The sequence below is a fragment of the Bufo gargarizans genome, chromosome 10 (genome assembly GCF_014858855.1).
Source record: "Bufo gargarizans isolate SCDJY-AF-19 chromosome 10, ASM1485885v1, whole genome shotgun sequence".
Classification (NCBI taxonomy): domain Eukaryota; kingdom Metazoa; phylum Chordata; class Amphibia; order Anura; family Bufonidae; genus Bufo; species Bufo gargarizans.
In genome coordinates, this window is record NC_058089.1 from 24739012 (window position 1) to 24765735 (window position 26724).

Consider the following 26724-nt stretch of genomic DNA (forward strand, 5'->3'; position numbering starts at 1 on the left):
TTTCAGGACCCATTGAAAATGAATGGGTCCAGATCTGGTCCAGATCTGTTCAGCAAAAAACGGAACAGATCAGGAAAGAAAAAACGGACGTGTGAATAGACCCTTAGCTGTGTCTGTTCCGTGTTAGGTCTCTGTGGCCTCCTTGCTTCCTGCCTGCATTTTTCTACCTATAGAGCGTGCGTGCATCCTAATCTGTACCTGTGACTAGCCTTCCTTGGGAAGGAGCCTGAGCAAAAGGTTTCATAGCTTGCCTGTTCAGTGCAATCTAATCTTCTGTGCCTGTCCTCTGCCTGTTTATCATTTTGTACCTGTTCCGCTTGCCCTGACCTCCGACTGTTTATCGTACTGACCCTGTACCGCCTGCCCTGACCTTTGGCCTGTTTCCCAGATTGAACTAACATTGCCTGCCCTGATTCTGCCACTGACTGTAATTCCGTCTGTCCCCTTTGGGCCTTGTACTGTTGTCTCCTGACCCGTCTGGGGCACTGGACAGTTGCCTGCCCTGACCTTTGGCCTGTTTCCCAGATTGAACTAACATTGCCTTCCCTGATTCTGCCACTGACTGCAATTCCGTCTGTCCCCTTTGGGCCTTGTACTGTTGTCTCCTGACCCGTCTGGGGCACTGGACAGTTGCCTGCCCTGACCTCAGACCATTTACAATGCTGCTTGTACTCTGCCTGCCCTGTCCTCAGCCTGTCCCTGACTACGATTTTGCCTGACCCCTCGGTGCTCTGCATCGGTGTCTCTGATGCCTATGGGTCAGCTGTCAAACTGCAGCAAAGACCAGATACCTGTATGAGGGTTGAAGGGTGAAGACCGGGGGGCCACTTAGATAACCCTCTCCACTTTGATTGACAGGGCCAGGCAGTGAAAACTTCATCACTCCTGGTCCTGTCAATCTAAGTGCAGATGGTGCAGCAGTTGCAGAGAGAGCAGAGCCTCTAGGTGTAATGGTAACGCCCCCGATGCTCCTAGAGGCTCATTTGCATATATTAAACTATCATTTTTCTCTGCAATGCGGGCACATATCAACATGGGACCAACACAGATGTCTTCGGCTGCCAAGTGCACATGTAACAGATCAGACAGGTTTACAGGTACAAAACTGCTGACAGATGCCCTTTCATGTGACCATTGTGATAATAGCTTAGGATGTAATTTAAAGTGCTGATCTACATCCTCTGTACAAGTCGAAGGCCAGTCTTCATTCTTCATGCCAAACTACCAAATACAAATAAGAGACAGATGGAAAGTCGTATGGTTGCTGGGTCAGGGTTTGTTTTGTAGTCTGTAACCATGGAAACACGTAGTCTGGCAGAGGAACTGTAGACTCAAAACAGAAGGATCATTTTAATCAAGATTTTTTGTTTTGTATACACTATGGTCTTTCTTAAAGTCAGTCACTGCTTCATTAGTGACACTGCATTTTCTGTTATGAGCTAAGAATGCCGTCTATATAACTCGTCATCGTCCGCTTTAGGGCTCATTCACACGGCCGTAGTGTTTTGTGGGTCTGCAAATTGCGGATCCGCAAAACACGGATACTAGCCGTGTGCGTTCCACAATTTGCAGACCGCACATGGCCGCAACCATAATAGAAAATACCTATTCTTGTCCGCAATTGCAGACAAGAATAGGACAGGCTCTAAAACAGAACCACGGATGCGGACAACACACGATTTGCTGTCCTCATCTTTTGCGGGTCCATTGAAATAAATGGTTCTGCACCCGTTCCGCAAAATTGAGGTGCGGACCCGTTCATATGGCCGTCTGAATGAGCCCTTACTCCAACAATCAAGAAGTCAATTTTTTTTATTATACTTATATAGCGCCAACATATTCCACAGCGCGTTACAGACAGTATTATCACCCACTGTCCCCAGTGGGGCTCACAATCTAAGGTCCCTATCAGTAGGTCTTTGGAGTGTGGGAGGAAACCGGAGAACCCAGAGGAAACGCACGCAAACACAGGGAGAACATAGAAACTCTACACAGATGATGTCCTTGGTCAGATTCAAACCCAAGACCCCACAACTAACCACTGAGCCATTGTGCCGCCCATGTCCGTCAGCTTTACGTTATATAGAACCGCCCTACAAATCAATGACCTTAGAGGCTTATTTCATCAATGCCGCCTCTTCTTAACCACTTCTTCCCATGTATTTCATGTAAATGTCATGCATTGCTCACACATTGCACTTCAGCTTTACGTACGACATGCATATAATGTGAATCTTTTCTATGGATGTTTCTATGTATGTATAGTCTACGCGAGGAGCGTTGCACAGAATACTTGCTCCTTTCAATAGTAATACAAGTAATAATTGTGACTTTAGTCATCGCAGGTTCATGCTTCTGTACGGCCTGCCTCATCCCCTTGAATCGTTCTCTGAATCTCAGTCTCAAGGTCAGATGGAAGGAGTTTCATTATTGTTTTCATAAAGCAAGACTTGATGTGCTCTGACTTTATATTAACCGGTTGTGGGGGCGCGGAGCATCTAAAAAATACAGCTGGTCCACATATAATTCTGCAGGTATGTTTTTGAATGTCTTTGCAAAGTCTGCAGCTGTAGGCGAGAGGAACCGGCTGTCTAAGTCAAGACAGTTGGACTTCTGTAGAGAAGACAGAGACCGCTTAGCTTCTCTGACTTCCTTCTCGATCTATACATCATGTGCGATGGGCTTCATGTACATGGTTCAGGAAGTAACAATGACTTCCTGCTTGAGTTCCGGCTATCATACGATTGCCATGTACTATAGCTACAGGGGCTGTTGGGTCCTAGCAGAGCCAGATCAGCTATGCAGTGCATCTCAACCGGCTGAATACCCCCATAACTGGGGCGAATATGTCGGCAATAAAATCAGCAATAAAAAAAATAGTGTAATGTTAACTGCTCCTTAAAGGCCTTAAAAGGGTTGTGGGATTTTTTGGGCAAACCCACCCACCACCACTTTTCCAGACCTGTAGAGGGAAGTTTACTTATCTGATCCCTGCTCCTTCTCCTCCAGGTCTGCAATGCTCCACTAGGCTCCCTCGCTAAAAACATCCGGTTTGACCTCAGCTGCAGCCAATCACTGGTCATGGAGGAGATGCAGATCCCCTTGCATCATGTAACCATTTGTCATGGTGTAATGGAAGCCGGTCTCCGCCATGGCCAGTGATTGGCTGCAGGCGATGTCAAACTGTATGTTTGCGACTTTTAACACCACTTTTCAGGAGCATGGGAGATGATAAATTCCACTTTTGTGCTATATAAAATATAGAAAAAAAAAAACTTGTTTTTTTTTTCCCTCTGATATCACCAAAATTATGGAAATGACTAAGTCTTATATATGACATGAAAAAAAAAAATCTAAATGTGTAAAAAAACTGAATGAGAAAAGACTTTTGCTTTTGAACCCGTACCGTACTAAAGAAAAACTAAACTGTCCTAAAAAGGTCCGAACTTGAAATGGTTAAATATACTGAATATATATATAAAAAAAGAATAAATGTAGTAATTGAATATATATAAAAAAATAATAAATACTAATTGTAAAAACTGCAAATAGTAATTGTTTTGATCGGCCTTGAAAAGAAATGGGCGGCATTTCATTCCTAATTCCCAAGGTGCGGCTAGCCAGGGTGGGCCGTTGCATGAACATTATGGACAGAGCCCCTTCTGGAAATAAAGCCATCCCATCAGTCATCTGTTTTTTTTCTGGAGGAAGGTGCAGTCACCCATATATTGTCTCTGCAGCGTCAGTGTCAAATGAGTGATCGTCCATGTAACACCCATCGTCTGGGATGACTAGATCTAAAGCCACACAGCCATACCAATCTGCTCTGTGCTCGGGCTCTTGGGGAGTCTTGAGCCATGTGTCATGGCTTTTGAAATTTTTAATTTTTTTTTTTTTTGAAAACTGCAACGTCTCTGGAAAATCATGAGCGACATGACCACAAATATACTCATAACTGTCTCTGTCTCTTTGTGGCCGCATCATTTGCTTGGCAGTCCTATGTAAAACAGATTGTGATATCAATGTAAATTATACCAAAAGACTGACCCAGTTCTACCTGAATACATGGGAATGTGTCTCCGTTAGGAACATTATGAGTGGGCAGCCATTATTGGCACGAGTGGTGTAACTGGAAATGACTGAGCCCCACAGCAAATTTTTGAACGTCCCCCCGCGAAGTTCTTTGCAATCTTATGGGGCCCAGCAACCACGTCAGTTTCCTACAGTGTCATTGTATAATACTGTTGAGGGGGCCCTGACAACAAAAATCTTTTACTCCTCCTTCTGGATGGGCCCCCTCTGAGTTGGGGTCCCAAAGCAGCCGCTTGCCCCAGAGCTATACGCCCCTGATTGGCCCATATTCTAGCATCCACTTGTGTCTCGCCAGGGATAACGTGTCAGCACTGATGAATGGAGGGCAAAGGTGCTAGATGATTTGCATTTCAATCATTGCCCTCTGGACGGAGACAACGCGCCATTCAGTCACGGTCTCTATTTGACATGTTCTCTTTTTATATAATATCTGTGTTTTTGGACAATGTATATGTAAAACTCTCCAATTAATTTATAAATGTCATAATGAATTCAATTATTGCTGAAGCTTTTAATAATTTAGATCATTGATGGAGAACCCTTAAATTAATACTGAGAGTGATTTTATTGCTCATTTTTCTGCCTGCACAATGTATGAGCGATGATTTTTTTTTTTTTTTTTTTTCGGTTGTCATTGCTCGGTCTAACAATTGCAGCTGAAATGATTTAGCTCCAGGCTCTCAGAATGAATAAAAGGTCTTTCTAGGTGCATCGAGAAGGACTATTGAGATGTTTTTCACTGATGCAATTAGATGTAATGTGGTTGTTTTTCAGAAGTCAAGAGTGGGATCAGGATCAGACTACGCAGGATTTGTTGTAGTCTGTAACCATGGAGACACATATGTCTGCATGAGAGCTGTATGCGCAAAATGTTAGATTTTTCTTAAATCGTTTTGCAAAAGCCAGTTATGTATTTATAGTTCAGTATGCAGAAGCTAAACCAGAATCTTCTGCCAAAGTGTGGTCACTTTTGTAGTTGATTCTGAGGAAATACTGTGTCGGAGGCAGGTAGGTTGCCAAGAACGCTAACTGGATACAAGAAACCTGGGGAACTCTTCCTACTTTACATGCAGGTGCAATAAGAGTAGTATCAGAGGTTAATAAGGCTGGCGTTGAGTCTCTCTTATATATATATTTTTTTATTATTTATGTGTTTTTATTAGCCTGATCTTTGGGGGGACAGCCACACGTAGCGTAGATGCTGAAGCAGAAAATCTGCAGCATTTACAGTAACCTCTCCTACATGTCCTTACCGGAATCTGCACATATCTTGCAATGCAGTACGGATTGTAAATCCACAGTATGTCAGTTTATGTTGCGGATATCTTCTGCGGATCACCCTTTGTAACGTAGAGGATGCAGATTTTACTTCTGTGAATTTTGGCCTTTTACGCTGCAGAAACACTACTTGTGGCCATACCCTAAAGATGCGCACCCATTTAGGAACGCCTCTGTCCTCCTCCCACCTGGATTTTATAGTCGTGTGCATAGAGCCTAAATTTCAGCTGGTGCCCATAAAGCTTAAAATGCTGTCGCCTGGCAGGCATTAATTAGGGATGAGCGAACTTGTGGTTTCAAGTTCACCGTACAAGGTTCAGGTTCGGGTTATCTGAGAATTCTGTTACGGATTCCGCTACCACAGACCATAACTTATGGTCCGTGGTAGCGAAATCCATAACGGATTTCTTAGATAACCCGAACCTTGTACGCCAAACTGGAAAACACAAGTTCGCTCATCCATACCCCCAATTGCATTATTGATGACTTAGGCTCCATCCACACGACCATATCCATTTTGCAGTCCACAAATCACATATACACAAAATACAGATGTGGTCCATGTGCATTATATTTGCGGACCCGTCGTTTTCAGTTTTTTTGCGGAACGGCCATACGGATTTGCAAAGCACACACATGATCCATATGTCCTTTCTGCAAAAAAACAGAACATGCCCTATACGTGTCCGCAAAATGTGGACCAATTAAAGTCTATAGGCCTGCAAAAGATGCGTCTGCAACACGGATCGTGTGCGTCTTCTGTGGATGCGGTTGTGTGCATGAGGCCTTAGAGTGGGTTTTGCATGTGGGTTGTGCAAATTTCAAGCATACATGAGTGCGGCTGTAGGTAAGTATATAGGATACAATTAAAGAAACAAGATAAGGAGAGACAGTTATTTATATATATATATAACCCATAACTCACTTGTATTTTACCAAATACAGTGAATCAAAGGGTTTCTTAAGTCTTTAGTACAAGGATATGGGACGTCTAGACAATTAGACCCTTTTATAGGTGTATTTTGCCAAAGGCAAAGAAGAGCTGTTGCGTTTGCTTCGCTGGTTTGTCTGTTTCTGTATATTTAACAAGCAAGGCTATGGCGCCAAGCGTCATTCTGCCAGTCACTATTCCACAGCGCATACTAAAGTAGCTAAAGCATAACAACACCTAGCTATAACCGTATACAAGCAATTCAAAGAGCAGAGCCACCTCCAATCAAAGAGGAAATGCAAGTCCTTCAGGTGTCCTCTGTGGAGCTTGTAAGATTCAATTCAGACGTTCCTTGGTTGTATTAATGCTGGATTTTTCAAAAACTATTACTGGCAGTAATTGTCCCAATGTGATTGTTACCCATCTTTCTCCAGGCAGGTAAATCTGCATTACTGTGTGGTTATATTTCCGCTACTCTGCGGCTCCTACTCATCCGCCTCTTAAAGGGGTTGTCCCACGAAAAATATTCTACAGTGTTCAAACCAGCACCTGGATCTGAATACTTTTGTAATTACATTTGATTGAAAATTTTGCATGGCCACTGAGTTATTCAATTAAATCTATCAGTATAGCGCCACCTGCTGTTTGTTTGTTTATTTCTTTGTCCTGCTCACTGAGGTGGCCGCACATGCTCAGTTTCATCCTTCAACAGCCTCCTGAGCTGTGATAGGGAGAGCTGAGACACGCCCCCTGAGCTGTGATAGGCAGAGCATAGACACGCCCCCTGAGCTGTAGTAGGGAGAGCTGAGACACGCCCCCTGAGCGGTCAGCTTGATATAAATCTAGCAGAGCAATGAATGTGGAGATCTCTGGATCCATGTGAGGTACAGGGCTGGCTCTAGGTGTGCAGATTGTCATGTACTATATCAGTGATGGCGAACCTTTTATAGACCGAGTGCCCAAACGGCAACATAAACCCACTTATTTATTGCAAAGTGCCAACACAGCAATTTACCTTGAATACTACAGTCCAATATAGTATATCTTCCATGTCCTTTATTATTCATCTATAGTAGCCTGCCTACATTCAGTGCGCTGCCTGTGCTGTTCATGGTGCGCCCTGCGCTAAAGACTGACAGGAGAAGTCTAAGGCATATTGGTACAACATAGACGTTTTCCAGGGTGTGGGTGCCCACAGAGAGGGCTCTGAGTGCCGCCTCTGGCACCCGTGCCATAGGTTCGCCATCACTGTACTATATGATTTCAGATTTGAATTTTTTCATTAGTTATGGGATAACCTCCAAGGGTGCCTGTACACGGTGCGGAAAAACAGCAGCGTAAGGCCTCATGCACAGGAACGTTGTTTTGGTCCGCATTCGAGACGCAGTTTTTGCGGCTTGGATGCGGACCCATTCACTTCAATGGGGCCGGGAAAAAAAAGTGGACAGCACTCTGTGTGCTGTCCGCATCTATTGCTCCATTACATGGTCCGCAAAAAAATATAACCTGTCCTATTCTTGTCCATTTTGCGGACAAGAATAGGCAGTTATATTAATGGCTGTCCATGCCGTTGTGCAAATTGCAGAACGCACACGGACGCCATCCGTGTTTTGCGGACCGCAAAACACACAACCGTTGTGTGCATGAGGCCTTATAGAGTACCAGCAAAGTGTATGAGATTAGACAATTCTCATGTTCACGTTCCTTATAGCTGCTGTACTGATTTTGAAATCCACAGCATTTCAATTGTATTTAATCAGATCTGCAGCAAAACTGCATCGAATCCACACCAAAAACCTAAAAAAAAATCTCACCAAAACCGCAATAAATAGTGCGGATTGATGTGCAGTTTTGGGGCAGATTTTCTTGCAGGTCTTCACTGTAGCTCTTGCATAATATTTACAATCCAGGATTTAAAGGGTGCACTGCACTATGAGGGTATGTTCACATGGAGTTTTTTTTTCTGTGCTGGAAAAAAATATAAAAAAATCTGAATTCCTCATGTTTTTTTGGGATGTGGTTTTCATACCGATGCAGTTTTTCCATGTGTTTTTTTAAATGCAGTTTTGATGTGGTTTTTCATCCTGCCGATTTCAATGGGAACTGTGGATGCGGGCACCATGCAGAACCTGCCCTTAGTATGGACATGCTTGGCAGCAGTTTTTTAAACTACAAGCAAGAAAAAAGCGCCATATGAATTAACAAGCAGTTTCCCCATTCAGTTCAATGGAGATTAACTGCAAGCCTTTTTTGGTGTGTTTTTTTAGGGGAACCAAATGCACTCCAAAATTCCTGTTGCGAATATACCCTGAGACCCCGGCTGCCATCTTTGAGGGCCGTTGACATAAGGAAATATTTTAGCTGCTTCTACTATGGTGAAAAGTTCCTCCTATTATCACATCCAATGCTTATCTTACATAAAACTTCTTGAATGTTTCTTACCCCAGAAAACGGATTAATGAATAAGCTGTAGCTCCAGGCCTGTCTCATAAACATGCTCATCAGATTCGGCCTATGAAATATTAATGTGATATTTGTCTATTTTTATCAGTGACAGCTGTATTTGCCAAGGAGACAATGTACTGTTTGACTTTCTTTCGATAAAAGTAAGACACCTCCAGACTTGAGCTCCATTTCCTCTAACACCTATGAAGGTTTAGCCTGTACATGGATGGACTTATAACTAATCCAATAGCCACGTTGAGGTCAGCAATAGAAATGTTAGATCAACCAAAGAGTTATAGACCTTTTACATGGCCCAATGTTACAGGCACGCCGTGGATTTGAACTCCCTCAGAACATTGTTCTTTCCCAATCTTCGGCCCATGTAAAAGGCCCATGTGCCAGTAATATACTTTTAGGGTCCTTTTACACAGCCGAGTACCAGATCATACCGTGCACCAGTTAAGGATGAAAGAAGTCAATCAGTGCTCGTTTAACAGGAATCTGGCACCACATACCTTGACATAAATAGAGCTGATATGGGAGTTGTGCACTTCCCATTTGTCCCATGTTGTTAGGTGGTACGAATCCAGAGATATATGCAATTTTATATTCTGCATATTAGTCCCTTGGTGCAACTAGGGTGTCGCTGTTGCACCCGGAGCGCCAGTCAGTTTCTGTGCTGTCCGCGTCCCCACCATTATGAGTGACAGGGTCAGGCAGTGTAGAGGTAATAACGCCTGGCCCTGAAATATTGCAGCAGTGTGTGCACCTCTGTATTATACAGTACTGAAGCTCGCTGATGGAGCCTGTACTATGCATGCATCTGTCAGCCAGGCGAGCGGCAATACTGTACAGCGTGTGAATGGAAAAATTAAAAAAGTTCTGACTACGGGATTTGCTGCGGGATAGGATATAATGTTGACAAATCCTTTTAGTATTATGTCCTTCATCTACGACCAGTCACAAGACAATAGTGACCCACAAATCTCCATACAGGACAACCCAAAGCAAAAACATAAGGCCTCATGCACATGACCGTATGTTCGGTCCTGCATTTTTTGCAGATCAGATGCGGACCCATTCATTTCAGTAGGGCCACAAAAGATGCAGACAGCACACTGTGTACTCAACGCATCTGTATCTCCTTTCCAAGGCCAGCAAAAAAAAAAAGGTAGAACATGTCCTATTCTTGTCCGTTTTGACGACAAGGATAGGACATTACTACAGGAGTCTGAAAAACAATGGCGGCATGTACACGGCCGAGATCTGCGATTTGCGGACTGCAAAACGGAAACGGTCGTGTGCATGAGGCCTTATTCTCTGATGCTGGAGGTCCAACTAGTAAAGCATTTCTTATGACGGACAAGATGTAGGGTGTGGTTTGATGTCATCAATACCAAACATGGGGCAAAAATGAATCATTTTTCTGACCTGAAATAATGAATAATTGAATTTTTTTATTTTATTTACAGTATTTATAAAGACAATGGTACTTTACATGTCTCACAGATCTCCAGTCTTTTCTTCTGTCGTACACCCTCTGCATGCTCATGGCATTCCCTTATCTGATCTCCATTCTTATCTTCTGTCTCATGATTCTGTCATCTGTTCATTCCCTTCGATAGCTGTTACTTTTTCCCTTCCCGGCTTCCCGTTAGGACTTTTCATGTCTCATCTTCCATTATTTTTTCATTGCTCACTTCCTCTCCTCCTCCTCCTATCTGTCCCAGGGGCTACTTTATATGGCACCCTCGGCAGCATCCGGCTACATCAGCGTTTCATCACTCATCATCTGACTGACAGAGGAGTATTCAGTGTTTACCCCAGTAGACCTCAGGCCACACGACTGTTCGAAATACATTTACCTTTACATGTTCTTCTGGGCTTTTCTGATCAACCATTTAAAGCCAAATATGTGAATTATACAGTAAGATGTGCAAGTCTCCATTGTGAAGGTTCACGTCATTACAATGACGACATGTAGAATACATCTGCATTTTTTTGCCAGGTGGATGTGTTAAATATCCTAGAAATCCGATATGTACAAGTTGTGTTTTCTGATAATTTTTCTATATGTCCTATAGCCTCTTGGTTGGTAAAGTACTGGAGAGAATGCTCAGATAGATTAGGTAAAATAATCCAGGAAAACTGGTGGTTTCAGCAAAGTGTAGTTTGCTAAGGCAATTTTCTTTAGAGTGTTTTATGGGCCTGGATTTTTATGGAATGGTTGGTAGAGGGACCTGCCATTCCCTACCCACTCCAGTACTATTTTCCCTAACCCGAGGCAAACCCAGGTCTAGCTACTGGGATCATTACTGGGGTAATAAATGTAGGGCTGAAAATCTCAGAGTCAGAAGCCTGGAATTTGCATGACCTGTTAGCTGTCTAAAGCCTGAACTCCCATGTTGAGTTGAGTGTGAGCAAACCTATGTTTAGTTAGAGCCCAGACTTGTAAAGTATTTTCTTTATGTTATGTGACCTTTTGACTTGGAATTCATACCAGTGAATGTACAACTTGGATGCCACTTTTTTGCTTTATTTTGGAGAAAATAATTATTATTTGGACTTTCAACTGCTGAAGCCTGTGACCTGTCATTGTTAACACCGCCACATGCATGGACCCACAACAGTCCATATGCACACAATGGAAGGAAGATTTGTCATTCCATTTGCAACAGAATTCTGGAAAAGTTGAATATTTAGTGCACAGATTTTTTGTGCAAAATGTGTATTGGGAAAGTGGAGATGGTTAGTTATGTTAATGATGTGTACAATAGATTTATCAACTGCATCTTTTTAAAGTAAAAAGTAAAAAAAATAGGCACAATCTTACTCCAGTACTGGGGTATAAATACTGGGGTACTACGTCTAGACCTTAAAGGGGTTGTTTGAGTGTTTAATACTGATGACCTACCCTCAGGATAGTCCAAAGAAAGAAGATGGAGGCAGCATGACCGGTAAAACATCCCTTTATTAGGGGAACCGCCAAGTGAACAGCGTGCAGGGGTTGTGACGTTTCGGCTGCTTCACAGCCTTTATCAAACACAAAATGCCATTAACAAGTGCCTGTTTAAATATCTTAAAACACACCCACTCATAAGAGAGTGGCCAATGATAGTGTGACTAAGGTGCTGAGGTCATCACAGATGCGTCCTCAGGTGCTCCTACTACATGTGTCAAACAATCATACATATTAGATCCTTATCGCCCACATACCTGACAGGCACACATGTGCCTCGGCGTTCACAAGCGCCAGGCGCGCATGACAGGAAAGAGAGGGTCACGTCACTGCCTGTTTCCTTAGGATCAGCTGCTCGCAATGCGGCTCCGCCCACCCGATCTCACGTCATCCTATCTCCCCCGTCGTGCGCGCCGTTGTCAGGGACGCCTCCGGGCTGGTCCGCCCCTACCCCACAAGACGGGTGCGATAACTCCACCCCACCGCATCCGCAGTATTCACGATCCAAACCTAGATCGGATTAGGCTGCAATGCTGTTCTGCATTCCCTTCACAGCTTAAGGCAACGATGGGGGACGTCCACAAAGGAGGCGGTGTCATCACGTCATCAGCCGAAACCCGGCCCTGATGACATCACAGTCCCGCCTCTCCAGTGTCCGATCCACCCCGCATTGCCGAAGCTGCAACCTCGGTCTAGCCCCATCCTTTGCTGCGGTGCGTGAAGGGAGAAATCCACACTCATCTAGGGGTCACGGATTGGACCCAAGCCTTAGTTCTATGGCATGCCGTACTCCATGTGGGCTAGGAAAAAGTGAGAAACGTGCCTTAATAAAAAACAAACTACAGTTAAAAACATTACACAGAGAACCAGTTCAAAGGTCACTCAGGCTCATTACACATTCGTTATCGGAAAATCTATGTTCATCCCATAAGGTTGGAGGGCTCTCATTTCAAAAATCCACCTAAGTTCTTTCTTCTGTAGAATCCGATCCTTGTCCCCCCCACGTCTCAGAGGGCCAACCGAATCAATGATTCTGAATCGGAGTTGGTTGACCGAGTGCCCACGCTCCAGGAAATGTTTTGCCACCGGCTTGTCAATCTGGGCCCTACGGATGTTACTCTTGTGGGAATTGATGCGTTCCCTGGCTTCCATAGTGGTCTCCCCAATGTAGATGAGGCCACATGGGCACGTGATCATGTATATCACGTCCCGTGACCTGCATGTGAAAAAGTTTTTGATCTTATAAGGCTTGCCGCTATAGGGATGGGCAAAGGTATCACCCTTCAGCATATTGCCACAGTTACAACACCCAAGGCAGGGAAAACATCCCAACTTCCTTGGTGCCAGATACCTTTGCCCATCCCCATGCGGCTCCCCAACCTCGGTCTTCACCAATCTGTCACGCAGGTTGGTCCCTCTCTTGTATGCCATCATGGGGAAACCCACAAATTCCTCTACCATGGGCAAACCTTTTTGTAAAATGTGCCATTCTTTGCGTATAATACGCGCTATATCACCACTTTTGGATCCATATGTCGAGACAAACGGAATCCGTTTAGAATCCCTCTCCTTCTTCTTTCCCTGGAACGTGGACTCCCGGTCAACCTCCCCCACTTTTTGTGAGATCTTCTCTACCAACCGTCGTGGGTACCCCCTCTCAAGGAATTTCTTCCCCATCTCCTCCACCCTTATCCCAAATTGCTCTTCCCCCGATACCACCCGTCTCACCCTCAACATCTGACTCCACGGTAACGACTCAACCATCCGTCGTGGATGACTGCTCCTAAAATCTAACAAATTATTCCTATCTGTAGGTTTGTGGAAAATGTCAGTCTCGATACCCCCATCCCTGACATATACCATCACATCGAGAAATTGCAAAGATACTGTGGACATTGTCATGGTGAACCCGAGCCCGGGCACCATACCATTGAGATACCCAAAAAAGTGCTCTAATTCACCTTGAGAGCCTCCCCACACCACGAAAATGTCGTCGATGTAGCGCCACCAGCACCGGGCTTTCCCGAACAGAGCCGCTTGGTAAATGAGTCTGTCCTCCACCTCCGCCATAAACATGTTGGCATACGTGGGCGCCACGTTCGAACCCATGGCCACTCCGCGCAATTGTTGATAATAGGTGCTCCCGAAACGGAAGTAGTTCCGCCTCAGGACCACCTCTAGGAGATGGAGGACAAAGTCACGGCCGCCCAGGGAGAGCCCGGTGCTGGCCAGGGCCACATCGACGACATTCAACCCGTAAGTGTGCTCTATGGAGGTATATAGAGAGACTACATCGAAACTGACAAGGATGGGATCGGCAGGTAAACTCAGTTCTCTGAGTTTCAACAAAAAATGACTCGTATCCCTGATATAGGAAGGGGCGCTGGTGGCATGGATTCGCAAAACCCTGTCAAGGAATATGGCTATATTGCTAAAAATCGAATCCCTGCCCGACACAATCGGCCGACCAGGGGGGTCGACCAAGCTTTTATGTATCTTGGGAAGTACATAGAACAGGGGAGTGACCGGGTGTGTGACCAGGAGAAAGTCCCTGACATCCTTATCGATGATACCCTCCACCAGGGCTTCACCGATAATTGTTTCTAAGTCACGTTTGATGTCCCATTTGGGATCATTCTGAAGCTCGATATATACCTCCCGGTCACCCAGCTGTCTATGTACCTCCCGTTCGTAGCTTGTTGTGTCCATCACCACCACCGCCCCTCCCTTATCAGCAGATTTAATCGTCAGGGATTTGTCACCTGTCAGTTGTCTAAGTGCCTCTTTCTCCCCCCTTGTCAGGTTCGATGTAGCCCTCCTCTCCTTATGTTCTCTCAATGTCTCAATCTGTTTAGAAACAATGTCAATATATGCCTCCACAACGTGGTTATTACGCGGTGGAGAAAAAACACTTTTGTTTCTCAAATCAAATGTCTTCAAAATAAAGTCAGCGTTCCCAGCTCCCTCAGAAGCTGATACTGCCTTCCTTTCCTCCTTATCAAGAAAGAAGGCCTTCAATCTCAATGTACGGTAAAAGCGATGGAGGTCAAGTTCCAACTCAAACCAGTCCCTGTCATATCCAGGGCAAAAGGACAGTCCACGTCCCAAAACACGATGTTGTTCAGTGGATAGTGGTTTTGTAGAAATGTTGACAACCAGTTTTGATGTTAAATCTGGTTGCGTCTCGTCGTCCGTCCCCGTGCATTCTTGTGTTTTTGAAACGGTGGAGGTAAGGTTTTTCTGGGATCTGTGATGGTTTCTTCCCCCCCTACGGCACCTCCGTTTTGGCCGTGTGGTGGGGGGCCTAAAAAAGCCAATTTGCCTGTGTCATCCGAAGAGTCAGACTCGCCCGTCGTGAAGCCGAATCGACCCTGCTCAAACCTTCTCCCCTTCTTTCTGCGTGGTTTGCTCTGCGTCTGTTGCTGCCAATTATACACCTGGCCCGTCTGGTAATCATCCAGATCACGATGCCATTTGTCCCTTTTGATTTTCTCAACTTCTGTTTTATGTCGAAGCGTGTAGTTCTTGATTTTTTCAAAGAACGTTATGGCCTCGTCACTACTCAGTAAATTCTGGATCTGTGACTCTAAGGCTGTCATGGACACTTTCACCCCCTCGATCTCTTGGCCGAGAAAGTCAATGTTTAGCAGCATCAGTTCAAACGCATGTTTGTTGTTAATCAACTCAAATTTTTTACAAAACTCCTCATTGTTGGGGAGAAGGGTCGGTCTGAGATGGGATCTTAAACCCCGAGGTATCCGTTGTGTGCGGTAATACTCTCTAAGCGTATTCAGGTGTAAGTCCAGTGTGACCAATTTTTTCGACTCTTGCTCATATTTGCGTTTGAGCAGGTCCATAGAGGGGGTGCTTAAAAAAGCCACATCCCCACTATCCCCATGAATGAGTCTATGTATTTGTTCATCTGTGTATAAGCACGTGTTCACATTGGCGGTTTCACTGACCTTGTTAGATCCTGGGGTTCCTTCCATTTTGGAGGATAACACCCCGGTGCTGACTCCCGGAATCCAAACAGTAACAGAAAAATTAGTATTGGAATCGCACTCACCAGAGCTTGAGGTCATCCGCTATGCAGCAGCCTACCTGGAGTCCAAGATTCATCAGGGCTCCTTCATGAACAGTCCAAAGAAAGAAGATGGAGGCAGCATGACCGGTAAAACATCCCTTTATTAGGGGAACCGCCAAGTGAACAGCGTGCAGGGGTTGTGACGTTTCGGCTGCTTCACAGCCTTTATCAAACACAAAATGCCATTAACAAGTGCCTGTTTAAATATCTTAAAACACACCCACTCATAAGAGAGTGGCCAATGATAGTGTGACTAAGGTGCTGAGGTCATCACAGATGCGTCCTCAGGTGCTCCTACTACATGTGTCAAACAATCATACATATTAGATCCTTATCGCCCACATACCTGACAGGCACACATGTGCCTCGGCGTTCACAAGCGCCAGGCGCGCATGACAGGAAAGAGAGGGTCACGTCACTGCCTGTTTCCTTAGGATCAGCTGCTCGCAATGCGGCTCCGCCCACCCGATCTCACGTCATCCTATCTCCCCCGTCGTGCGCGCCGTTGTCAGGGACGCCTCCGGGCTGGTCCGCCCCTACCCCACAAGACGGGTGCGATAACTCCACCCCACCGCATCCGCAGTATTCACGATCCAAACCTAGATCGGATTAGGCTGCAATGCTGTTCTGCATTCCCTTCACAGCTTAAGGCAACGATGGGGGACGTCCACAAAGGAGGCGGTGTCATCACGTCATCAGCCGAAACCCGGCCCTGATGACACCACAGTCCCGCCTCTCCAGTGTCCGATCCACCCCGCATTGCCGAAGCTGCAACCTCGGTCTAGCCCCATCCTTTGCTGCGGTGCGTGAAGGGAGAAATCCACACTCATCTAGGGGTCACGGATTGGACCCAAGCCTTAGTTCTATGGCATGCCGTACTCCATGTGGGCTAGGAAAAAGTGAGAAACGTGCCTTAATAAAAAACAAACTACAGTTAAAAACATTACACAGAGAACCAGTTCAAAGGTCACTCAGGCTCATTACACATTCGTTATCGGAAAATCTATGTTCATCCCATAAGGTTGGAGGGCTCTCATTTCAAAAATCCACCTAAGTTCTTTCTTCTGTAGAATCCGATCCTTGTCCCCCCCACGTCTCAGAGGGCCAACCGAATCAATGATTCTGAATCGGAGTTGGTTGACCGAGTGCCCACGCTCCAGGAAATGTTTTGCCACCGGCTTGTCAATCTGGGCCCTACGGATGTTACTCTTGTGGGAATTGATGCGTTTGGGATAAGGGTGGAGGAGATGGGGAAGAAATTCCTTGAGAGGGGGTACCCACGACGGTTGGTAGAGAAGATCTCACAAAAAGTGGGGGAGGTTGACCGGGAGTCCACGTTCCAGGGAAAGAAGAAGGAGAGGGATTCTAAACGGATTCCGTTTGTCTCGACATATGGATCCAAAAGTGGTGATATAGCGCGTATTATACGCAAAGAATGGCACATTTTACAAAAAGGTTTGCCCATGGTAGAGGAATTTGTGGGTTTCCCCATGATGGCATACAAGAGAGGGACCAACCTGCGTGACAGATTGGTGAAGACCGAGGTTGGGGAGCCGCATGGGGATGGGCAAAGGTATCTGGCACCAAGGAAGTTGGGATGTTTTCCCTGCCTTGGGTGTTGTAACTGTGGCAATATGCTGAAGGGTGATACCTTTGCCCATCCCTATAGCGGCAAGCCTTATAAGATCAAAAACTTTTTCACATGCAGGTCACGGGACGTGATATACATGATCACGTGCCCATGTGGCCTCATCTACATTGGGGAGACCACTATGGAAGCCAGGGAACGCATCAATTCCCACAAGAGTAACATCCGTAGGGCCCAGATTGACAAGCCGGTGGCAAAACATTTCCTGGAGCGTGGGCACTCGGTCAACCAACTCCGATTCAGAATCATTGATTCGGTTGGCCCTCTGAGACGTGGGGGGGACAAGGATCGGATTCTACAGAAGAAAGAACTTAGGTGGATTTTTGAAATGAGAGCCCTCCAACCTTATGGGATGAACATAGATTTTCCGATAACGAATGTGTAATGAGCCTGAGTGACCTTTGAACTGGTTCTCTGTGTAATGTTTTTAACTGTAGTTTGTTTTTTATTAAGGCACGTTTCTCACTTTTTCCTAGCCCACATGGAGTACGGCATGCCATAGAACTAAGGCTTGGGTCCAATCCGTGACCCCTAGATGAGTGTGGATTTCTCCCTTCACGCACCGCAGCAAAGGATGGGGCTAGACCGAGGTTGCAGCTTCGGCAATGCGGGGTGGATCGGACACTGGAGAGGCGGGACTGTGATGTCATCAGGGCCGGGTTTCGGCTGATGACGTGATGACACCGCCTCCTTTGTGGACGTCCCCCATCGTTGCCTTAAGCTGTGAAGGGAATGCAGAACAGCATTGCAGCCTAATCCGATCTAGGTTTGGATCGTGAATACTGCGGATGCGGTGGGGTGGAGTTATCGCACCCGTCTTGTGGGGTAGGGGCGGACCAGCCCGGAGGCGTCCCTGACAACGGCGCGCACGACGGGGGAGATAGGATGACGTGAGATCGGGTGGGCGGAGCCGCATTGCGAGCAGCTGATCCTAAGGAAACAGGCAGTGACGTGACCCTCTCTTTCCTGTCATGCGCGCCTGGCGCTTGTGAACGCCGAGGCACATGTGTGCCTGTCAGGTATGTGGGCGATAAGGATCTAATATGTATGATTGTTTGACACATGTAGTAGGAGCACCTGAGGACGCATCTGTGATGACCTCAGCACCTTAGTCACACTATCATTGGCCACTCTCTTATGAGTGGGTGTGTTTTAAGATATTTAAACAGGCACTTGTTAATGGCATTTTGTGTTTGATAAAGGCTGTGAAGCAGCCGAAACGTCACAACCCCTGCACGCTGTTCACTTGGCGGTTCCCCTAATAAAGGGATGTTTTACCGGTCATGCTGCCTCCATCTTCTTTCTTTGGACTGTTCATGAAGGAACCCTGATGAATCTTGGACTCCAGGTAGGCTGCTGCATACCGGATGACCTCAAGCTCTGGTGAGTGCGATTCCAATACTAATTTTTCTGTTACTACCCTCAGGATAGGTCATCAGTATGTGATCACTGGGTGTGCGACTCCTGGAACCCCCACCAATCAGCTGTTTGAAGAGGCTGGTCAGCGCTGCGGCCTCCTTCCAGCTTACTAAGCACAGCTCCATCCATTGGATAGAGGCTGTGCTTGGTATTATAGCTCTTGAATGGGACTGAGTTGCGCCCAGGTCACGTGACCAATGAACATGACGTCACTTCAAACAGATGTTCGTGGGGGGTGCCAGGAGTCAGCCCCCGACTGATTAGATACTGATGACCTATCCTTTGTACCGCATGTATTAAGTGTTTAAGACCCTTCTTTCATTTGTCCGACAAGTCAAACATAGATAGTGTAAAGGAGCGCCAGATTTATCATCCAACATCTAGTGCATTTTTGGTCTGGACACGTTTAGTAAATCTGCCCCAGTATAGTTTTTGTAGGGGTTTCCTAAACCAAGTGAGTACAAGATTAAGCTATCAGTTATAACCAAAGTAGTACCTCTGATGTCTTGTTTTAAACATTCCCTATTACAAGTTAAATGTAGTATGGTATAATGATCTTCTTGGGACTTCATATGTGAAGCCCACTTTTTTCCACGTCTTTGCCAACGATCGTTATTGGCTATGGGAGTCCATTGTAATGAGTGTCTAGCTGTGAGCATATGCTCCTTTAATAGGATGGGCAGATAGTCAGGGCTTTGGCACGTAGTAGGGGGGCCAGCGTCTCTGTGGTTGCCATGTTATACACCATCACCTCAGCTGCCCCCTTTTGAGCGTGTGCTGCTTCTTACATCTCCACAGCTGTAGGAACAAGTCATGTGATTGTAGGGGACATCATCCGAGTGCCAGGAACGTAATTCCTCCTTCATCTGGAGGAAAGAGCATCACGCACTGAGTGATCAGCATTTTTTTCTGCATTAACACCCCATTGGTTAGATGCGAGCTGAGCGATAAATTCCAGCAGCAGTTACCAGGCTTTGGTTAGTGCTGGAGAAGACGTAAAACAAGGGGCAAAGGATCTTCTGACCTTCTTATTAGGCCTTGCATGTTCTCATAATGCCACAACTATCTTCTGGTCTCTCTGGGGAAATTTCTTCTCTGCATTATATGCTTTATACATTTTGTCAAAGATCAAATTCTTATATACAGACATATATGAACCGGTAGACTCTTATGGCTGCTTTCAGACCTTCTTTCTCCCTCCTTTGCGTTCTTCTAGTACCCACACGTGATGGATATTGACGTCTCAATCTCTCTCAACCTCCTGCTCCCTTGGTGACCTCTAGCTCTGTCTCAGCTTTCAATCCATTTTCCTCTGAGACTTTCAGCATCCTTACCTAACCTTCTCACTACCAGGGCCTTCCCAGAAAACATATTTTGCTACTTCCCCACACCTTAAACCCTCTGTCTCTCTTCCTGCTCCTCTTGTTCTGTTTTCATGGCCTACTTTCTCTTTACTCCTCTCCCAGGAGCACTTTCTGTCCTGCCGCCTGTGACTAACTTCAAAGAGTGTGATATGGGACCCCCTCCCACACACAGCTTCCTCCAGCCCCCAACCAACAATATCCCCCGAGTCTTCATTATGAGAAATCCTGCCAATTAGTGCTACCATGACTCCATTTCTTGTGCCTGGGGGAGCATGTGTATACTGCATGGGGTGTAAATTTTAGATATATACTTATAATACATCTCCCCGTTGCGTCAAGTAACTGGGATTGTGGGTTCTTATCCTTAGAAATATGTAACAGACCTTTCTTGATATTTATGTTCCCATTCAAGCAAATCAGAATTACCTTGGTTAACCCATCGGTCCTTTAGGCAGATATTGACCGAGATACGGAAACAACATTCCAACCTATGGATAATGATTTAGGTGTTTAATGTGGTAGAAAACGCTTAGTACAAGACCATTTCTCACCGGTGACCCCAGGTGAAGAAATGCCTCCAGCTGCTAGCTTTATGATTCTGAGATGGTTACTCTCTATCATTATATTTACCCTTGTGAGTTCTGTGTTGTATATGTCATGACCTCCCCTAGCAGGTGAACGTGTTCTTTGCAAGCCTTCTGACGCATGCCTTCTACTTAAAGGAGCTGATGCAAAACAGCACATTGCATAGATATGCATTGTGCAACAAAGTGAGCAGCTGCAAAACATTAGCAGATAAAAGCCTTAGTTGAATGCACACTGATTGCAGACCTGGGGGTATCTGCAGTTGCTGTTTTTATTATGTTATATGCGATACTATGTTCTGCTGTGTACTCAAGTATTGTAAGTATGGTTGGCAGGAACAGAGTTAACCACCCTGTTGCTCCTCCCTTATTAGGAGTGGGCTGGCCCTGCTTCCTGCCAGGAGAGGAAGTTTGAGTCCAGACAGAGAGGAGATAGGAAGCACATGCCAGAGCTCCTACTCCAAGGGACCCTAACCAGTTCTCCTGTTAGACCATTACTCCAGGGAGATTGCCAGAATCAAGAATACTGCTTTCCAGAAAGCTTCAGCATGCTTAGTCAGCAAAAACACAGCTTTGCAGATTTCCTCCTTTGCAGGTGAGGGACTACGGCTTAGACACAAATCACCTAGACCTCTTCCTGGCCAGTCTAACTCCAGGCCTGTATCACACCTGTGGACACCTATCCCCACAAATGCCTGCAAGTGCCATTTAATTGCCACTTAAGTTGCCACCGTACCTCATCATCTGGTGAACGAAACTGCACTTTGTACCTACTACTGCTGGATGTGCCACCAGTTATATTTTGCACTAAGTAAGGAGAGACTTCTATACTTTTATTTCTTGTCTGATTCTTCAAACCACCTTTTTATCCACTATTACCCAGGGAGCAGCAGTCTGAGGGAGTACATATCTTATCAGGGCTACTACCATCCTCTGCACTGGCTCCTCAGGTGCTCGCTGCACAGCCTTTACATAGACTTTCATCCTATGGAGACTCTTGACACCAGGTCAGACAGAGCAACCTCTTGCGTCAGACATGACTCCTACTCTGTCTATTATTTTTTAAACCTTAAATATCATTAAGATATCCATTATATTATTATTACCATTTTCATGACATTCATTTTGAATCCAGTTGTAATTATGTATATTCATGTCTTCACTTATAGGTCTTGTGAAGCTTGGGATCCACTGTGTCACGTGTCAGAAGGTCGCCATCAAAATTGTCAACCGGGAGAAGCTTAGTGAGTCTGTGTTAATGAAGGTAATCTATGAAAGACGTTAGAAAATAGCTGCTGTATTCAGCTGTGAGGACAACACCGCTGATATTAAAGGGTTAGTCCCATTTCAGACATTGGGGGCATATCACTAGGATATGCCCCCAATGTCTGATAGGTACGGGTCCCACCTCTGGGACCCGCACCTATGCTTAGGACAGAGCCTGCAATGTCCCGGAGGGTGCACCACGCATGCATGGCCGCCCTCCATTCATTCATATGAGTGCGCCGAAAAAAGCTGAATGAAAACAGCCCCATAGAAAGGAATGGAGTAGTGGCCGCTCTTGCATGATGCGCCTACCATTCATTTCAATGGGACGTACGAGAATAGCCGAGCGTGCCGTGTGAGTTCGCTTTATAGACACTGCTCTTTTGGAAGGAGCGCACAGCATTATAATACTGTGTGTCTCTGGCGGAACTTGCATCTACTGAATTATATTGACATAATGCTGTCAGTATAAGAGCTCACGCACACGAACGTATTTTCTTTCGTGTCCGTTCCGGGTTTTCTTGCGGACCGTATGTGGAACCATTCATTTCAATGGGTCAGCAAATAAAACTGAAGTTACTCTGTGTGCAATCCGTTTCCGTATGTCCATTCCACTAACGGATAGAACATGTCCTATTATTATCCACATAACAGACGAGGATAGTACTGTTCTTTTAGGGGCCAGCTGTTCCATTCTACAAAATACATACGGTCGTATGCATGAGCCCTAATTCTGTAGAAGTAAGGTCATGCAGAGACACACAGCATTATAAATATTTATAATGCCATGCGCTCCTCCTAGCGTCCACAAAGGGAATCTGTGTGTGAATCTAGCCTTAAAGGGTTGGCCCATCTCAGACTTCGATGGCATGTTGCTAGGATATGCCAGATCGGTGCAGTTCTTACCTGTGGGACCCGCTCCTATCCGCAGAATGGTTCCCCCAAAGCAGCATGCTCTTCATTCACTGCTATGGCAGTTCCCAAAATAGAGGAGCAAGCGGTGAATGGAGAGCTCACAGCGTACGCATGGCCACCTCTCCATTCACATCAGTGGGACTGCCAGAGATAGCCGAGCCAGCGATTAATGGCGAGTGGCTGTGCTTGCGTGGTGCGCACTTCTTTACTTCGGGAGATAGGTGAGGGTCCCAGATGTGGGATCCGCAACTATCTGACATTGATGGCATATCTTATCGATAAGCCATGAATGTCTGAGATTGGACTACCCCTTTAAAGAGTTTGTTCTGGATTTTGATATTGGCTGCCTCTCCTCCGCACCCCGGTTGATCAGCTACATCGTTGTGGCTGTTACCCGTTCCATACACTACATAGCGGATTGAGCTGGATAGGAGCATCAGAGAAACAGCTGACATCCCACACAGATATTAATGGTCTGTCCTGAGCATATCACAGTCCTGGACAGCCCCTTTAAACTGGTATTGTCACATGTTCACCCTCCCCGATCATGAGGCCGAATGCAGAATTATCCATTGCCATCTACCGAAGAGAGGCCAGTACATGATAGATGACATTTTTATCTACCCTGAATGATCGCCCTGCTCATCTACGCAGTCAGATGATCGTACGGACGCTCGTTATCAGGCACATTGGATAAAAAAAATCACTCTGTTAATACGGGCCTTTAGAGCAGCGAATGGGAGTCGTCAGCAGATGATGGAAATGTTATTGGGAAGCGGCGCTGGGCTCCGCTGACGGTAATCATCCCGGGCAGTAACATAAATGTAGGGTGCAGACACATCCGCACCGACAACGCTGCTTACAGCTCCCGTGGCACGAACAGATGGGAGACCAGACCCAGGCCGATCTAGTTGGACTTCACGGCATCAAGAACATCGTATGTTGTTTGACCAAAACATCAGCTTATATTTTATATCATATATGTCATAGGATTAAATGGTGTGCATATTTTAACCCATTCATTCCTTGGTAGCTACTGCTTTACTGAAATAGTGGAGAAGCCGCAGAAACAGGAAGATTTTAGTGGAGAGATTCATCATGACGGGAATCTTTAAAGGGTTTCTCCGGGCTTTTAATATCGATGACCTGTATCAGATCGGTGGGGTCCGACACCCGGCACCCCCACCGATCAGCTGTACGAAGGGAAGGCGCTTGCAGTGTGCACGTGCCGTCTCCCGTCTCTCTTCCCGCTCACCACTGCTATGTCTACGGCAAAGCAGCCGCAAAAGGAAGAGAGATGGAAGACAGCAGATGCATACTGCGAGCGCCTTCCCTTCGTACAGCGGGGGTGCCGGGTGTCGGAGCCCCACTGACCTGATATTGATGCCATATCCTGAGGATAGGTCATCAATATTAAAAGCCCGGAGAACCCCTTTAACATCAGGTTTGCAGGAGTCTGCGTTACTGTAATTTGTGCAGAATGTATTAAAGAGGTTATCCAGGTGAAGATGATGATAACCTATCATCAGGATAGGTCATCATTATTATGTCAGTGTGGGTCCGAGCCCCGGCACCTCCGCCAATCAGCTGATTCAGAGAGTCCTCGCGCACAGCGCCGTACATTGTATAGTGGCTGTGCTTGGTATCGCAATATGCAACCAGGCCATGTGACAGATGTATGGTGACATCACATGGCCTAGGAAGGGGACGCTGCGATCTCGGAGCCCACAACCTCTTCTAACAGCTGAGGATAGGTCATTAATATACATTACCAGATAATCCCTTTAAAGGGGTTTTCCAAGTGTTTTTTACTGATGACCTATCCTCACGATGGGTCATCAGTATCTGATCGGTGGGGGCCTGAACCCCGCTGATCAGCTGTTTGGGAAGCCAGGGGCACTTGTAACAGGAGCTGAGGTGCAGTGCGCCAGCACAACCACTACGCTAGTTCCAGTGGCTGAGGCTTCAGGGAACAGCTGATAGGTGGGGAGCAGGGTGTCGGACCCTCACCAATCACATATTAACGACCTATCCTGAGGATAGGTCATCAACATTGAGAGTCTGGAAAACAACTTTACGTATAAGGCCTGTTTCGCACTGACAGTAAAACAGATCCAGCATGCCCTTCCGGCCTGGAACAGCCTGTCAGATGTGTCCTTGTGCACAGCAGTGCGCTGTCGGCAATCTGTCCAGCCCCATTGATTATAATGGGGTCCGTCAGAGATCCAGCCGCAACCCGGCAAATATGCAAAGGAGCAGCCGGGCAAAAACAACTGCGTTGCAGCGGTATTTGTCTGGCCACTCCTCTGCATATTTGCCAGGTTGCAGCTGGATCTCCGCCGGACCCTATTATAATCAATGGGGCCGGAGAGGATTGCCAACAGCGCATGACTGCGCCTGGCATGGATGGATCCGACAGGCTGTTTCCGGCCGGAACCTGTGTCCTGCACAAGTATTGCAAAGTAGCAGAGCAGCCACAGGAATGAAAGGGGTCACAGTGCGAATCACATCTTTGCTGCGATTGCGACACACAAATTGTGGAAAGCCAACAACACTGCTGTGTAGCCATAACCCTTAGGTTACATGCACACGACCGTATGTGTTTTGCAGTCCCCAGATTGCGGATCCGCAAAAAAAATAAACGGATGACATCCGTATGACATCCGTTTTTTTTTTTTGCAGTTCCATTGTAACAATGCTTAAAACGGACAAGAATAGGACATGTTATATTTTTTTGCGGGGCTACAGAACAGACATACGGATGCGGATAGCGCTGTCCGCATTTTTTGGCCGACCCATTGAAATGAAAGGGTCTGCATCCTATCCGCAAAAAAAACGTAACGGACACAGAAACAAAATACGTTTGTGTGCATGAGGCCTTGCACTTCTGTTTTGAGATGTTACGCCACTCTCTAAGCTACCCCTTTACTGGAGTAAGATTTTGACAATTTTTTTGACTTTTTAAAAAGTCTCAGTTGATAATTCTGACTTAACAGCTATGCACACCTTCGGAGGCAACATTTTGTTATGATTGCATTTTACTCATTGTGGGCTAAAAAAATAATAATTCAATTGGTCTTTATTAAAAATATTGAGCCGTTCTATCACACAGGGTTAACTTTTTCTAGGTGTGTGAATCCTATTTTTTACTTTCACTTTGTTCCTGTCATCTAATAAACCTTATCTCGAAACTACTAAAAGGTCCTAAACATTTATTTAAGCCACATTCTTATCAGTAAGATAAGAAGTGAGCTATAATGAGTGTTTATAATGTCACAGAGCAGAGATAAGGGGCCCATCAGATTGGATGGCTGACAGAGCAGAGAGAAAATTCAGAGCCCTCTATTAGAGAATCTCAGCCCTGTACAGAAAAAAGGGTTCCTTATTTGGTAAAGACCAATTTAAAAAATTATTTTTAGTTCAAAATGAGTACAATGCAATAATAAAAAGGTGTACATAGCCTTTAAAGGCTATGAACACCTTCAAGGCAATTTTTTTTTATGATTGCCTTTTTTCCATACTCATTTTGAGCTAAAAATATTTTTTCAATTGGTCTTTAAAAAAACATTTCAGCTGTTTTTCTGCTACATATGGTTAAAAATTTGTCTATTTGCAGACTGTCACTCCTGTCAGCAGATGGTTCATGTTAAACCTTAGGCTACTTTCATACTAGCATTTTGGCTTTCTCTTTGTGAGATCCGTTCAGGGCTCTCGCAAGCGGTCCAAAACGGATCAGTTT

The 26724-nt window shown here is 45.6% G+C and overlaps 1 protein-coding gene across 1 annotated transcript in view; it reads left to right on the forward strand.

Annotated features, from left to right (window-relative positions):
• The window catches only part of BRSK2 (BR serine/threonine kinase 2), a 134364-nt gene that overhangs the window by 39455 nt on the left and 68185 nt on the right, over window positions 1-26724 (forward strand). Inside the window, exon 2 of the mRNA XM_044270104.1 lies at window positions 21974-22068. Coding sequence (XP_044126039.1) covers window positions 21974-22068 — 95 coding nt within the window. The remainder of the gene's footprint in view (window positions 1-21973; window positions 22069-26724) is intronic.